General features: G+C 41.3%; 5 protein-coding genes across 6 annotated transcripts; all 5 read right to left on the bottom strand.

The window, feature by feature from the left end:
* Positions 1 to 2,521: 2,521 nt before the first annotated feature.
* LOC130688404 (kelch-like protein 24) lies at positions 2,522 to 3,767 on the bottom strand. The gene is made up of 2 exons (XM_057511388.2): positions 3,682 to 3,767; positions 2,522 to 3,612 (listed from the first exon to the last, which is right to left on the bottom strand). Exon 2 carries the CDS (start codon positions 3,589 to 3,591, stop codon positions 2,566 to 2,568), a length of 1,026 nt encoding a protein of 341 aa, XP_057367371.1. The 5' UTR covers positions 3,592 to 3,612; positions 3,682 to 3,767; the 3' UTR covers positions 2,522 to 2,565.
* A 1,044-nt stretch (positions 3,768 to 4,811) lies between these two features.
* On the bottom strand, positions 4,812 to 6,033 carry LOC130688402 (BTB/POZ domain-containing protein 8-like). The gene has a single exon (XM_057511382.2). The coding sequence runs from the start codon at positions 6,028 to 6,030 to the stop codon at positions 4,852 to 4,854; it is 1,179 nt and encodes a 392-aa protein (XP_057367365.1). The 5' UTR covers positions 6,031 to 6,033; the 3' UTR covers positions 4,812 to 4,851.
* Positions 6,034 to 8,132: 2,099 nt separating this feature from the next.
* On the bottom strand, positions 8,133 to 10,662 carry LOC130688395 (uncharacterized). Of its 2 annotated transcripts, none has more exons than XM_057511374.2 (6): positions 10,557 to 10,662; positions 10,271 to 10,491; positions 10,125 to 10,205; positions 9,951 to 10,061; positions 9,760 to 9,821; positions 8,133 to 9,689 (listed from the first exon to the last, which is right to left on the bottom strand). In XM_057511374.2, exons 1-6 carry the CDS (start codon positions 10,577 to 10,579, stop codon positions 8,577 to 8,579), a joined length of 1,611 nt encoding a protein of 536 aa, XP_057367357.1. In that variant the 5' UTR covers positions 10,580 to 10,662; the 3' UTR covers positions 8,133 to 8,576. The 2 variants fall into 2 exon arrangements, with proteins under 2 accessions (XP_057367357.1, XP_057367356.1); XM_057511373.2 differs by having other exon boundaries at positions 10,125 to 10,208.
* Positions 10,663 to 11,488: 826 nt separating this feature from the next.
* Positions 11,489 to 13,473, bottom strand: LOC130688393 (uncharacterized). The gene is made up of 3 exons (XM_057511370.2): positions 13,246 to 13,473; positions 12,688 to 13,177; positions 11,489 to 12,613 (listed from the first exon to the last, which is right to left on the bottom strand). The coding sequence occupies exons 1-3, from the start codon at positions 13,398 to 13,400 to the stop codon at positions 11,582 to 11,584; spliced, it is 1,677 nt and encodes a 558-aa protein (XP_057367353.1). The 5' UTR covers positions 13,401 to 13,473; the 3' UTR covers positions 11,489 to 11,581.
* Positions 13,474 to 14,042: 569 nt separating this feature from the next.
* Positions 14,043 to 15,267, bottom strand: LOC130688405 (uncharacterized). Its single transcript, XM_057511389.2, has 2 exons — positions 14,938 to 15,267; positions 14,043 to 14,869 (listed from the first exon to the last, which is right to left on the bottom strand). Exons 1-2 carry the CDS (start codon positions 15,206 to 15,208, stop codon positions 14,118 to 14,120), a joined length of 1,023 nt encoding a protein of 340 aa, XP_057367372.1. The 5' UTR covers positions 15,209 to 15,267; the 3' UTR covers positions 14,043 to 14,117.
* Positions 15,268 to 15,436: the final 169 nt, after the last annotated feature.

Genomic DNA, 15,436 nt, shown 5'->3' on the forward strand with positions numbered 1-15,436 from the left:
ACGAACAGAAGTTGACTTTTACCTTCTCGTTCGAAATCACGTGTTTTATGAAGAAATAAAAAAGGGGGTTTTGTTTTGGAGAGAACGTCACTCTGCAAATAGAATAATGTGAAAGTAGATGTAGTGCTCTGGACGAATATGGTTCAACATAAAAGGAATCAAACACTTCAGTGCTTCTTCTAGTGAACTACGCTCTTCAACGATGTTACGGTTCAGCGAGAAAAAAGCCACTTAAATTATCATGATGGCCCATTTTCAACCACGTTTGGCCATAGAGAGCACATCCGTTATCAACAGTTGTTTCAGTTTTCAGAGAAAGTGCACATTTCAGAGTATTTGCTGCAGACCTTTTCGATTTTTTGCTAGACTGCATTTCGTAGAGAAATAAAGAAGTGAGCGATATGCCAGGACGTCAGAATATGTGCCACAGCTGTTTGGCGCTTGTCAGTCCTTTTTTTCAAAAGCTCCTAACACAATGGACACCTGAAAGTTGTCACTTGCGTGGCTGTTGGCTTGGCTTGGTCCCATAATTTCCGTACTTGTCAACGTGTTCGAAATAGGTAAATTGAAAGTTCGCTGTTGAAAGAATATAGCCAATCTCAATTTTTTAGCTGTGCTATTTTTAAACTTGTTAATATTTATTGGAAAACACCTCTCGAAGGCATTCCAACTGCATTCTAAAAAAGATTTGGAGCACCGTTATGTCTCGTTTACATATTGTAAGTAGCACCATCAAGCCAAAATATTTGCATAGCTAAAATGAGAAAACGGTGGCGACACGAAAATGGATGCAATGCAATAAATAGACTGAAAACCCGAAATGTGTGCAACAATGTGCATGCCAAATTATCGGTACATTGTAATCCCACCTCCTATTAATTTATCGAATTTTTCACGTGATTATTTTGATGTGCAAAAAAGAGGGTTTGAAGTGAAAGATCATCGTTCAAACGTGAATAATTTAACCGTAACGGAACTAGGAAAAACCCCTATGGTTTTAGATGCACGCAAATTAATCGGGGAATTTACAACCAGGGCATCGTTATGAGAATTTAACTGCAGCCTACAAGGTCGTTTAAACGTGGTAATTACCACATCCACAGAAGCGCATCAATTCGCAGAGTTTACGCTGTCTCATCTACATTGCATGATGTCTTCCAGATGCGTGCACGCGACGTTCATCTGGGAATGCTTGCTCGAAATTGTTTTCTATTGTAATACTCTTTGATTATTTGATGTCGTACGGGAAATTCATTATTGCGTTGGGTGAGGCATTAACCACTGTTGTCGTACAAGTGCATCAGCTATGTATATCTTATACTTATTGAGCAAAACCGTTTCAAGGACGTGTGTCGTAAGCATGTACGTTTTACGATGCTTTTTGCAGTGCGCTGCCAAAATTGATCTTATACAACCTGTAGCATCAAAAAGAAAGGAGGTCTGGGGGGATAACCGTAATGAAAAACAATCATAGGAAATGAAAAGCGTATAACTGAAATTGGTTAAGGAAAGACAAGGTTTCCAGGATAACCTGTTTGGCGATTTTTCTATCGCGGTTGTGAATTTTGCAAAAATTAGACTCGTCTGTCCGTTATTTAGATTACCAGCTTTTTAAAGAAATTTTCTAAAAAAAACTATGTAGGTTAAAACGAATGCGTCCCTATTTTACAGGCGACCGGTTCCATTCGGTCGTTTTGAACTCATCCAATTTTTATCTTTGCGGAATTCACAGGTGCCATCACACTCACAATTTCCGTAGTCTGAATTGTTCGTCGTACATTGCCCTTTGTCAATCCTAATGCTAACATAGCCTTGGCCTTTATTAGCAGCCCACATCGATCACATCTAAAAACCTGCCTTTTAAAAGATTCTCCGAGGCACTGTTGTCAATGCTTGATCAGAAACTTAGGTCATTAACCCGAGAAGTCATTGACAGACTTAAGAGATTTGCCTGGGACTTAAAATGCCTCGCCGCAATGGGGATCCCTATGCTTTATTGATTGAAGTTTAATCCCTTTCTCTAGACCTCTGTTGGAGACATTAAAACAGTCGGAACTACAAAGGTGGCAGCAACCAGTTTCCTATTTGAGAGTGGAAAGGGGACGCTTCGGACAAGTGGACCGGCACAACTATTCCGGTTACATGAATAAAGCATTGATTGCTCACAACGTAAACCTTTAAAACTTATTTATTTTCAAATATCGTAAAGCGCGTAGTCGTCTCATTTGTTCTGCTTTGTTTTTGCCATCGTTTTAAATTAGCGATGCATGGAAGGCATAGTAATTGCCGAGCGAATAACCAATTCTGATTCACAGCTAACAAGGAAGACAGTTCCTGTTATAGGGATTCCTTTGCTTCGTCGTGCCGGGAACGAAGGCGAGTTCGTTCAACTTTGAAAACTGAAGGCTATAGATATGAATCCCGATTCCTTGTGATGCCGCCTTTGCACAGTTCGTTATTTCTAAGAAACTGCAGTAATCTGGACAAACAAGTTTTAATTGAATTGCATTTGGTCTTTTTCTTTTCCCACAATGTACATACAAGCAAAAAAATGCAACATCATCATTAGGTGCCTCTAGTTTCTTTAGCTGAAGTATTTGACACGAGAGGATTCAACAGTTGCGACACTCGCAAACAGATCTGGGGATGATTGTCAATCAAATTCTGCCAATCAGGTTGCGAGCTCACAGAAGCGTGGTTTTGGACAGCAAAGTTAAGCGCACTGTCGTAGAGGCTGAACAACGAGTTCTTGTATGACCAGATAAGAGTGTCGACGACGTTGTGCTCGTCGAGGTCAGCAAAAACGAACCTCGTGCATTCTTCTTTCAAGGATTCCAAACCGTACTTATCTGCTACTTTGAATAATCGTTCCGCCATGCCGTCCTCTTCGATTAGCGGGATTCTACCCGTGTATACATAATGGAGAACTTGTTGGAACACTTGCGGTTCAACGTCAGCAATGTGAACAACTTTGCCGGTTTTTTTGTTGCCTTTCGTCGGACGGCCGCGAAGCAAAGACGCCAACACGGAGCTGCTGGCCGTGATGATTGGCGAGTGAGCCCCCATTAGTTCTCCTTGAACGTTGAATTCGACATCGGTAAAGTCCTGCTGGATGAGTAATGTCGCCCATTGGTTTAAGATTGTCTTCTCTCCAAGAGTCTGCGTTCCAAAATCCAGCCATAGGTCGAATGTTTTGTCGAGTGGACATTTGACGGGCCCCCACGTTCGTTTTGTGTTTGCTACGTCATCGTTGTTACATTGCAGTTTCAGGTGTGTTGGTCTGTGTCCTTCATGGTGCATAATCCAAACAAACTCAGGTTGGTCATCCTCATATTTGCTTCCCTGGTTAGCTCTGGCCAAATCTGAATATTTGCTGCCCACTGGCAAGGTTTTCATCTTGTTGGACTGGCATTTGATTAATGAAAGCATGACAGGTTTTTGTGAACCTTCAAGGCATTCAAAAATCAATGTGTAAGGATAATAATCACATTTCCTGAGGTAAACAGTCTGTTCCCCCTTTTCAATGTCATTTTCAGTGAAGTGGATGAGAAACAAGCCAGGACGAACTTCTTGGCTCGATGGGATCGGCATTTCTCAATTGTGTTCTTTAATCTGCCACCCCAAAAGTGTTCAATATTCATTACAATTAATTTCAATACGATAATAAAAAGATTGAGCTACCGTTACAGCATCAAGCGTTTGATTACAGCTTTCGTTGGTGAAATTAACTTGTCCGGCTAAACGTCAACAACCTCACGGCACGGGCAAAATGCCAATTATTTCTTTCGTCAGTAATAATACTACGGTCAACCTTTAAACTACAGGTGAGAAGCCTCGTCCCGCCTTCCGTGTAAACGCCCTAGAGCGATATGTTTTTGTGTTCCCGCAAAATAATCGACGGTTGTTTGCAGACTGGTACGGCAGAACGTAATAACTGGAAATCGGATAAGAAAGCTATCGGGGCATTGACGGTGTAGCATTGAGATTGCAAAACGTTTAGGAATAAACAAATAATAACAAGCAGGTTGTCCCCGCAGGTGTTTTCTTAAAGACACCCACCCAAAAAGGTACGAATGCGTCGTGAAAGAGTGTGAATACGTAATTTTCTTACAGGCTCATGTTTCAGACATCATTCACTTGAACACGCGCTGTGCATCGTCAACTCTGCCCAATTTCTCCTTCTATTTTGTACCGATTGTTTCAATTGGGCGTTGCTCTCAGTTCGTGACGAAGTAGACGGATGTTTTTGTTACGTTTGTTTGTTTGTTTTTTTTCACTGTAGACTTGGTGGAAAAAAAAATCCTTTGAGCTGTTATTATGTAACTTTTATTTTCCGGCGGTCTCTATTCTGTTTCTTTAAACTGGGGATAAGTAAAAAGAAAGAAAACTTTCTAGACAGTAGACTTTCCGGTTTTTGAACTTTGAAAAAAGTTGTGTCTGTTATTGAACATTAACAAGTTTATCCATAAACAACTAGAGTGAGTGAACTTTAGTTTTTTTTATTGACACCCAATGTCCCTGAGTTGACTTCCTATTTGATCCTCAGCATGAGAGAAAAAACATGGCTTTCCCCAAGAAGATAACGCATACCAATCCACTCGTACCTGCTAGATCTACGCCATTTCAACAACCTACTAACGTAGATCGAAAGCAATGAAATTTACATCAGTGTAGGGGCATTTGAAAAAAAAACAACAACGGAAAAGCGAAAGGAAACGCAACAATTATTTAATGTGACAATTTGCATATGTAAAGCGGCAGGTAGACTGCCTGTTAAACAATTGATTCCTTAAATGATAGGCCTACTGTTTGCATAATCAATAATTAAACTGACGACGTTGGTGCCTCAAGTCATAGTTTTATAAGAGAAGCAATGCCACGAATTTGTTCGGGAAACTCAAGCCATTCGGCATCATTTTCGCAATTCGTTTGACGGCTACTTTTAAAGACATTATCCGGTTCGGTCAGCCAGAGATCCGGCTCGCATTCATTTTCACAATCGCTTCCGCAGACGCTGCCGTGGATCTTGTTCTTCATCATTTGCTGGGTAGCCATCAGACATAGATCGGGATAATCGTGAGTCAAATCCTTCCATTCGGGCAAGAAGCAAACGGTATGCCCGTGCGTAGCAATGCACTTGATAGAAGCGTCGAAGAGGGTCGTGATCGAATGTAAATGAGACCAAATTAGCATGCCAATAGAATTGTTGATTTCCAGCTGTGTCAATAGAATATCGACGCATTCTTCTTGCAGTGTATCGATGTCGTATTTATCAGCGGCTACGAACAGATCTTGAGTAATTGATTTCATCTTCAATAGCGGACAAGTGCCCGTGTAAAGATAATGAAGGAGTTGTCGAAATACTTCTGGTTCAATATCCTCGATGACGACCTTCTTCGTTCTAGACTCTTGCATGTCGCACTGGAACATGGCGGCAAAAACGGAGCTGCGAGCTGAAAGAATCACGACGTGAGCGCCAATGGTTATCCCTTGAATACGAAATTGCACGTCGCAATTCGTTTGATTGATGAACAATTCAGCAAAGTCTTTGATCATTCTCGTTTGGCCTAAACTGTTTGATCCAAAATCCATCCATAAAGTGATTTTTGGCTCGTTGTAATTGGTGATGGGCACAAAGATTTGCCACGCATCTTCTAAATGCATCATGGCATTCTTGACGAGCACTTCGTTTTCTATCCAAACGAATAGCGGAGATTCGTAATGATCCATCAACGACATCGTTCGTCCATTTTTACAGACGGCCGTTTTAATATCGACCAGAGCAGCTGACATCTGCAGTTGATTGTCTTCTTCTAACTGATTCGCCTTTTTCTTCAACATGATGCACACGTCAGCGTAATCGATTAGCGATGGTTTCCGGGATCGTGAGTAAACTATGTAAGTAGAGCGTGCATCATTGTTGACGTGGAAGACACACTTTTGTATTGTCACATCGTCGTGTCCTAAACTTTCCATCGTCCACTTTATTTTGAAAAGTCCTCTACGCATTTCGTCCACTTTGATCGACATCTTTTATTTAGTTTCGTTTTAATTATTTTAATTCCCAAGCGGAGATACTAGTACACGCTCAAAATGTATTGCACGTTCTAAATTGACTGCGAATGCAAAACGAAAAATACACCCCTTTTTTTTACATTCATTTTAGCCTTTAGCAAGTTCTAGATGTTTTTCGCTTCATTTAAATAAATATCCAAGGCCATTACAATGGAAAGGGTTTTTGTTTCTTTTACCTCGCCCTTCCCCTCGGAAGGGGGAGGCGGAGGTAGGGTTCAATTTTCAACAACAACAATATGTTCTTTTTTTCTGTTTACGGATGGGTGAATAATTATCGAAATGAGTCATTCTTTGCTTATTTAAATTTAAAAAAAAGGAGGATAGCTGTGCTTACATCGTCAATTATTCTAATTGCTTTAAGCTCTAGTTTTCACGCCTCGTGCATCTTTTAAGAATAAATAATCTTTGTTAGAGCCTTTGCATGCAATCGGCAAAGTGGGTTGAATATTAAATTCTTTCACGATGCGTCTTACAGCATGAGCTCAGCTGTAACAGGTGTCCATTTCAGATGCCTTTGTTACGGAGCATAATTATTAGTTGTTTTAAATGCAACGTCTTGCAACTGGTTGTTAAAGGTAGTTTTTGTTACTGCCTCTTGTGGGTTTCTGCAAAGATGACGAAAACTATTAATGTTGTTGTTTACTTGGGCAATGATACATGTTCCATGCAAAAAGATTAAGCTTGGATTTCCGCTCATTGCTTTCGTCGTTATGAACGGAGATCCACGCCTTTATGTCATTTTTAATGAGCTTCTCAAGTTGGTGGCTTTTGTTACTGGCTGTCTGTTTGGATTTCTGCCTGAACGAGTTTTCAATTGTTGTGAAGATGTCAAACGGAAAACGCAAATAATATCATTTCAATTGAAGCAGACATGTTTGAATTGAGTCGAATCACAGCTGCGTTCAGAGTCATCTTTCTATTCAGCGATTTACATCGAGTCATGTCCTATAAGATGAAGTACCAGCTTGTACCGACCTTGGCGGAAGACTCACGTCTACTTTTGCATTAGATTTTTGATACGCTTGGCAGAAAATGTCATGTTCCAATGCCAGCTTATTTTAGAATGAAGCCATTAATAGGGATGCTTTTCTTCTCGTACTCTTCTCTATGAGTTCACATAAGAGTTTCTTTTATATGTTTGCTGAACAACAATAACTGAAACTTCTGATGTGGATCAAGACGGATTAGAAGCCAAGGTCTTTTACAATGGACCGGATATAAAAAGAAGGGGAATAAACAGTTGGATTTGATTGCGAAAAAAAACCTCGTAAGTATGCGCGATTACCATCAATAACTGAATAAAATGTTTCGATGCGTTAAGCCTTTGCTGCTCTTCCTGACATTTCTGCGAGATCATATATAAAGAATATGGGTTTGTTTCTTTTGCGATGAAATATGTTTCCTTCTTTGGGAATGCTTCGAGCATATTCCAGAAGTAGAATAAAGTACATGAAAAACCAGGCAAGAAATCGATTTATTCATTTAGTGGGTTGGGAAAACAATGCCTTACCTGGTCAACAGAGGGATGTGGTTGGCGGTAGATTCAAACTGATCTTCCATGCATTTGCGAATATCGTATTGTTGGCTTTTGAATCATTGCGTGGTGTTCGATGTGACATGATTTCCCTGGATACTGACTAGTTATCAGTCAATCTATATGCATTCTGATACTTTTTCTTGGACCTCACCAGAAAGCCAAGAACATGAATTTATGCGGATTGCTTGTAGTTGTATAAAGCTAACAATCACACGATTGGCATAAGCATGGGAATCAAAACAAGCTTTTTTAGACATAGAAAACCTTACCAATCAAAATGTAGTTAGACTGGAGGAGCTCAAAGAGCTCGCTAGTCAAAATTAGACCAACAGGACGATGCCCTACACGTTTGCGAACGAAAAATGAAAACGAGGTTTTCTCACGATCACGAAACACCGCAAGAACGACTGGAAATTGTCAATCTCACTAGGGCAGTAGTCAATTTCAAGTAAGTAGTTCCCTCGGACAATGACCCTATCTTTTGCTGAAACTCAATGGCCCTTATGTAAGGCACATTTTACCAAATTTTACTTCCGTGAAACAAGAGATGTAAGCTAAATTGAGGCTTACAACGTTCAACTTGTCTGTTTGGCGAATGCAAATTCTGAGAGGCAACCCAATTTCCGTTAATTGATAATCGATTCACTTCCATCAGCTGCCACAACCCACTGATAAACAGAAACATAACCAAGCTAGATTTCTGAGCCTTTACTTGAAACACCAAGGAAGGAAACAACTTGTTTGTTTTTTCATTCAATTTTGTCTTTTTGCATTTTTCCCCCCTCCAAAACTGAATGTGAAGTATTGCTACATATATGTCATAATCGGTCAACCCTTTCCAGCAACCAAAATGGACGAAGGTAAGCGCCTCGTTTAGTCATTAATCTGCGTATTGAAAATATTTTCACGAAGCAACACATACAACGTACAATACATGTATAAAGTTTGGTTACTATTCCATTCCTTATTTTTGCTCCCGACGGAGCGCATAATCCATCATACGTCGAGTTGCCAAGACCGAAAGTTCTGGGTAATTCTTGGCTAGCTCCTCCCAATCTTTTAAAAAACAAATTTCTTTGCCATTATGGTCTATGAAGGTGAGCACAACTTCTTTTAATGCTTCGACTGAGTAAAGATGCGACCAGACCAATAGACCGACTACATTGTTCATCTTGACGCAAGTCAACAGAAAAGTGATACACTCCTCTTTCAGGTCTTGGATGTCGTATTTGTCGGCCACCACGAACAACGACTGAGCATTTGCATCAGTTAACGGCGTCAAAATCCTGCCCGAATAGATGTAGTGAAGGAACTGCTTGAAAACATCTAGTTCACAATCTTCAATCTTAACTTGGCCAGTGGTTTTCTCTTCCAGGTCGTTTTGAAACAGTGCGGCAAACACAGGACTTCTGGTTGCTAGTATATTTCGATGGCCCCCAATTTGCTGCTCTCCTCTAAAAGCGAATTGCACGTCGCAGTAAATCTGTTCGATGTACAAGTCAGTGACTTGTTTAAGAGCTTTCTTTTCTGCCATATTGGAAGTTTCAAACTCGATCCATAGCAATCCGGCCAGTGGTTTCCAATCAGTAGGACCGGAATTATAGCATGCTGAGCGGGCAAAGCTCCCGTCAAAAGCATCCGACGTCCAGGACTGATTTGAATTCAAAAAATTGAGCTGTCGGTGCTTTTTTTCGATTCCACTGAGGTGTACCCAAACAGCCGACGGTAACTGCATGTTATCATTCTCAAGTTTGCCATCACAGCGAATCGAATCGCCGCTTACCTTGTCCACTCTTGCCTTTTCGCTGGCTGGGCAGGGTTTGGTTTTTATTTGCTTCAGGGTTAATGAACCCATGGTGACGTTGGACGTGGCCGTAGACGTGATGAATGAGACCTTCAAAACGTACTGCTGCTTTTTTATTGATAACTTAGCGATGTACTTCATTGTTTCCTCTTTGGTGGCAGGTTGGCTGGAGATATTGATTGAGGATCCCGATGGAGTATTTACTTTGTTAAGTATGACTTGGGTATTATGACCATTTGGAAATGGGCTAGCGGTAAATGTATCTGAAGTTGCCTGTAATAAATGTTACGCAAAACAGTTGTAATTCATAACACAATTGCACCAAAAATAAAGCTAATATTACTCCACGATTAATGCCAAGAATAGTTTTCCGCTTCCGATACACCGTACTTCCTGAACCTTGCACTGCAATGATGAATAATTAGCGTCGAAATCTGGCGATTGTAATGATCTCCAACTAAGCTTCATGCCAGCAGAGTTGTTCGCACTTGATGGCCTGGGAAGAGGCAAAAGCTTAGCTCTATAGAAACTTACCGAAGGCTGGTGTACCAGCACCTGAGGAAGGGACGGTCACTATTGTACTAAAAACTAACGGTTGACGCCTGTTTTCTAAAGCTGTCTGGCTTTCGACTATTATTTGTTGTGCTATATTGTAATAATAAAAAATATGTATACAAAAAGAAATACTTCTCCGGATGAAATACGTACTTGATGGCCTGGGAAGAGGCAAAAGCTTGGTTTCTTGCTCCCGAGGTCCGTCATAGAACAGGGATCCCATGAGTGTACTACCTACTAAAACAAATGTGCGTCTATTGGTTGTAACGTTGGGTTGTAATGTCTCTATAGAAACTTACCGAAGGCTGGTGTTTCAGCACCTGAGGAAGGGACGACCGGATTTGAAATTACCACCTTATTAGTGCTTGAATTCCTGTCATTGTTTTCTAATAAGAATGGGTAAGTCAAGTCAAGTTCCAAGTCTGCATTTTTGTTTTCGACCACCGACTTGTTCCCATCCCATTGGAAATGAACGCAAAACAGTCCCGGACGTACTTGTTCGACAATTGTCTCGAGCTCTCTGTATGTATATGTGATGGGTGTAAGTTTATCAAAAGGGAATTTCATTAAACTTAAAACGTTTACCTTTTAGTGTTGTTTCCAAGCATGGTGTAGGTAAAGTTGAACCGTTTCCAAACTTGTGCGGGCACTTACTATTCTTCTTTAATAATTCCCTTCAAACGAAAGGTTCGACATTTACATACTCTTTATCGGGATTACCTTTATCAGGATAAAAATGGCTGCTATCACAACGGCCCTAATTCAAGAGATAAACATTTAGTATTAAGAAACATTATAATGTTTATTTTACGTTCTCGTGTTTACCGAATTTCTGTATTCTCAAATTGCACCATAAATGCTGCTGCCTGTACTTCTACGTCGGTTTACCAGACACGTCCTCTTTTCGATGAGCGTATCATACTGGCAATGCAAGAACCCATTTTGCAGCGTCAAAATAGATGTAAATTAAAATTTACGCAATCAAAGGCCTTGTTAAGCTCTGATAGCTAACAGCAAGCTCTTTATTGCAAGCAAATAAAAAATTAATTTAGTCCAACCCTTAACCGTACGACATAGACTAAGGACGGGTAACAAACGCGGAAATGCAGCGTAAGAGAAAAGCAAAGAATTAACATTAAAGTTGAAGGCCAAAAAGGATAATGCTGAAGAATCATTCCAATTCCCCTGAGAAGCGCTTTACATCAAAACTGTCGCTTGTACGCGAAAAAAAGCAGAGCGTCAAATTAAAATCAGACTTATAACGCGAAAACCACGGATGCTCTGAGTGATGGGAACGACCAAAAATGCCTTTTCCCACGGCCTTCTCCATCGACGGCCGTTCATCTTGCCGAAACACGATGGCATATCTGTAAGGAACATTTTGCAATCTTTCACAGCTTAGTGTAACTCTGGAAGACAAGATCAGCTGAACAGATGTTTACGAAATTCAGCACATCTTCGATTTTTCTAAAAAACAAGGAACAGGGACGAACACATGAACATACAAGCTTCGTTCGGTAGGTTATTCTTCTTTGTATTTTCTATATCCATAAAACATTAAATTAAAAGACATGAAAGGTTTGATCAATGCGTCGTATTGACTCTTGTACTCAATGGACTGTACAACTCATCATACGCCGAAATGCCAAGACGGAGAGGTCCGGATAGTTCTTGGCTAGTTCCTCCAAATCTTTTAAAAGACAAATTTCTTTGCCATTACGGGCCATGTAGGTGAGCACAGCTTCTTTTAACTCTTCAACTGAGTGAAGATGAGACCAGACCAACAGCCCGATCACATTGTCCATCCTAAGACAGGTCAGCAGAAAAGTGGCACACTCTTCTTTCAGGTCTTGGATGTCGTATTTGTCGGCCACCGCGAACAACGATTGAGCCATTGCATCAGTTAACGAAGTTGATGTCCTGCCAACGTAGATGTAATGAAGAAGCTGCTTGAAAATGTCTGGTTCACAATCTTCAATCTTAACTTGGCCAGGGGTTTTCTCCTCCAGGTCGTTTTGAAACATCACGGCAAACACAGGACTCCTGGCCATCAGTATATTTCGGTGTCCCCCAATGTGGTGGTCGCCTCTGAGGGAGAATTCCACGTCGCAGTAGGTCTGTTCGACATACAAGTCTGTGATTTGCTTAAGAGCTTTCTTTTCTCTCATATTAGAAGTTCCGAACTGGACCCATACTGAGCAGGCCAGCGGTTTCCAAGTGTTGGGACAGACAGTAAAGCTCGTCAAACGGGCGAAACTCCCATCAAAATCATCCGACACCCAGGAATGATCCAAACTCGATAACGTAAGATTGTGATATTTCTTTTCGATTCCACTGAAATTCGCCCAAACAGCCGATGGTAACTGGATATCATCTTTTTCCACAAGGTCATCGACGTCGCCCGATCCATTATCGACTATTGCCTTGTCGGTGGCCAGCCAGGATTTCGTGTGGACTTGCTTCAAGGCTAACGATCCCACAATGTTGCACGTAGACGTAGTGAACGATGCTTTTAAAAGGTATGCCTGCTGGTTTATTGTGAATTCAGCAACGTATTTGACCGACTCATTTTTGGCTTCAGGTTGGCCGAAGGTATTGTTGAAGAATCTTGATGGAAACTCTGACGTCTTGGAGCTTTTCGCCTGCGACAAGTGTTGGCAAAGAAAAATGATACATAAATAATTATTCGCTACTAAATAAAAAAAATTAACAATACTTTGGCTTCTGCATCAAGATTGGAAGTCTGCTGTTGTTGAGTCGCCTTGCTTTCTGGAGAACTAAAACAAAATGTTGTTGGTATGCTGGTCGTTGTCCCGAAAGAAGAGAGAGGTTTAGCTGGTGGCTCCTGAGACAACTTGTACGGAACTTCCGCAAACGAATTACCAAACGAGTTCGTATTTTTGTTTGCGGGAACTGCTCTCCCAAACAATGTTGATGTTGATGTCGATGTTGATGTCGATGTTGATAGTACGCTGGTCGTAAAACCGAAAACGGGCGTGAGTGCTGGTACCGCAGCAGTTGTTGTCCCGAAAAAGGACGAGGGCTGAGTTTGTTGCTGCTGAGGCCCCTTGAACGAAAATCCCGCGAACGAATTAGCTAACAAGTTTGCATTCTTGTCTGCGGGAACTGGATCGTTTGGTTTATCCCATTGGCAATGAACACAAAATAGCTCTGGTCGTATCCGTTCAATGCTTATTTCAACTGGCCTGTACATACATTTGCATGGTGATATACATTTATCAACAGGTGATTTCGTTAAACTTAAAATTTTTACCTTTTCGTTTTGTTTGCACTCATGGTAGGTGAAGATGAACTGTTCCCAAACTTGTGCGAACTGATTTTCTCCTTCTGTATCACTAGGTAGGTGAATTTTTCCTCTTCAAATGAAAAATTTGACTCACATATATTCTCGTCAGAATCGCCGAGCATAGCATGGCTACATACAAACGATTACTGATTACGTTCTGCAGATCGGTCGGTACTGAAACATCGTCAAATTCCACACGCATCAGATAAAATGGCTCCTATGACAACGATCCTTTTTCCAGAGATAAAGATTTTCTATTCACGTAACACGAGAACTTTTAGTTTATCTTTCCCTGTTTGTTTCAAATTGCACGTAAATTTCTTCGCTTTTACCTCTTGCGTCGTTTGTACAACGTAAGTTACGTAATCGGGGGACTACGGTTGTTATCGTCCAGCTGGCCACAAACACTTCAAGTCTCTAGTCGAACGTCAAGATAAAGTAAGAGCAATTGCATTGAACTGATGGAAATACATGGTACAACAGAAGTGACAGTACTTGCCTCACGTTTGACTATATATAGTAATAAAAAAGGAGGAAGGGTCAACGTTTAACGAAAAGGGTGAGGTGAGGTAATTCAAGGTTTTTTTTTGTTCTTTAAAATGAATTTGCACGGAGTCTACCAGGAAACCGACCTTGACGATAATGGGACACGTGGCATATCCTAGGGAAACGCTAAATTGACTGATCGTGTCGCGACACTTTGCGTCTTCAAAAACGTTTGATCGAACGCGTGATTTCATTAAAAAAAATATATTTCTCAGATACAATCCAAAACAACCTATTCAACGGCCAAAATACAAAAACGACACAACAATGTTTCCAATAAATCTATGTACATATTAACAGAGGCACAAGGACGGGTTGTTAATCAACGTTCGTTTATTGGCGATGAGATTACAGAGTTCTGGACACACTTTGTTCATTTCCTCCAGATCGGATTGAGCGGCACACGTTTCTTCGTCACATTCGGCCACGAATGTCAACGCAGCTTCGGCTAATCGAGTTACAGAATGATAATGAGCCCACAAGAGAATATCGAATGCGTTTTCAACAGTCAGTCGCGATCGCATCAACGATTGGCATTCATCTTTCAGATCCTGGACGTCGTATTTGTCAGCGGCCAACAGCAGCAGCTGGGCCATTTCATCGGCCAACATTTGCAGATCAGGTGCTTTACCTGCGTACATGTAATGCAACAATTGTTTGAAAACGGCCGGTTCAATATCCGAAATGACTACGCGTCGCGTATTAGACTCTTGCATGTCTTGCTGGAACATGGCGGAGAAGACGGAACTTCGAGCTGATAGGACAGCGACGTGGGCTCCTATCGTCTCTGATCCGAGCTCGAACTGGACATCGCAGTAGGTCTGATTGGTGAATGCATCGCTGAAATGCCTCAATGCTGTTCTTTCGCCTCGGCTGGTCGTCTGGAAGTCCATCCACAAACGGAATGTCAATCCGCATCCCGCCCATGGCCTACCGGTCATAACACGATAAGGTAACGAACGTTGGCCCAGTGAAGTGTTGAACTGGAAATCGTTCGTTCTCCAAACACCAGGTGCCAATTCAGATAAAATTTGATTCTGCCCGCCTAAAAAAAAAATTCAAAGTGGACTGTAAATCAATTTCCTTATTTTTTTTTGTTAGTGAATGTCTTACCTCCGTAACTAATCCATACGGATTGCGGCAAATCTCTTCTTTTCTCTTCTGGTGGGGTAACTGTGGCATCATTGTCCAGTTCATCTTCTCCGATGCTGAATAATCTAGCCTTTTCGTGACTCGATTTCTGAACAGATTCGCGTGACGCTTCCACAATAACGTTGTACTTTTTCTCGATCCAGGTGGCCGTGATGCTGTACGAGCTCGGCCGACGGCCGCGTAACTTGAACGCGTTCGCGTAACAATGGAAATCACGAACACTATCGGCCATCCGCCATCGGCAACAGTAAAGGCCCGGCCGCACTTGCTCGACGATCACCGGCTGTGACACTTGCGAACCCATTTGAATGGAATTTCGATTTGTTTTTGTTTTGTTTATTTACCGTCTTTTCTTTGGTGGCTTCTTCAACTCGTAACGTGGCGACATGAACCCGCGATTCAAACTGATACGTTTCCACTGCGGATCTACTGCAACACTGCGTCTATCGAACGCTTGAAA

The sequence above is a fragment of the Daphnia carinata genome, chromosome 9 (genome assembly GCF_022539665.2).
Source record: "Daphnia carinata strain CSIRO-1 chromosome 9, CSIRO_AGI_Dcar_HiC_V3, whole genome shotgun sequence".
Classification (NCBI taxonomy): domain Eukaryota; kingdom Metazoa; phylum Arthropoda; class Branchiopoda; order Diplostraca; family Daphniidae; genus Daphnia; species Daphnia carinata.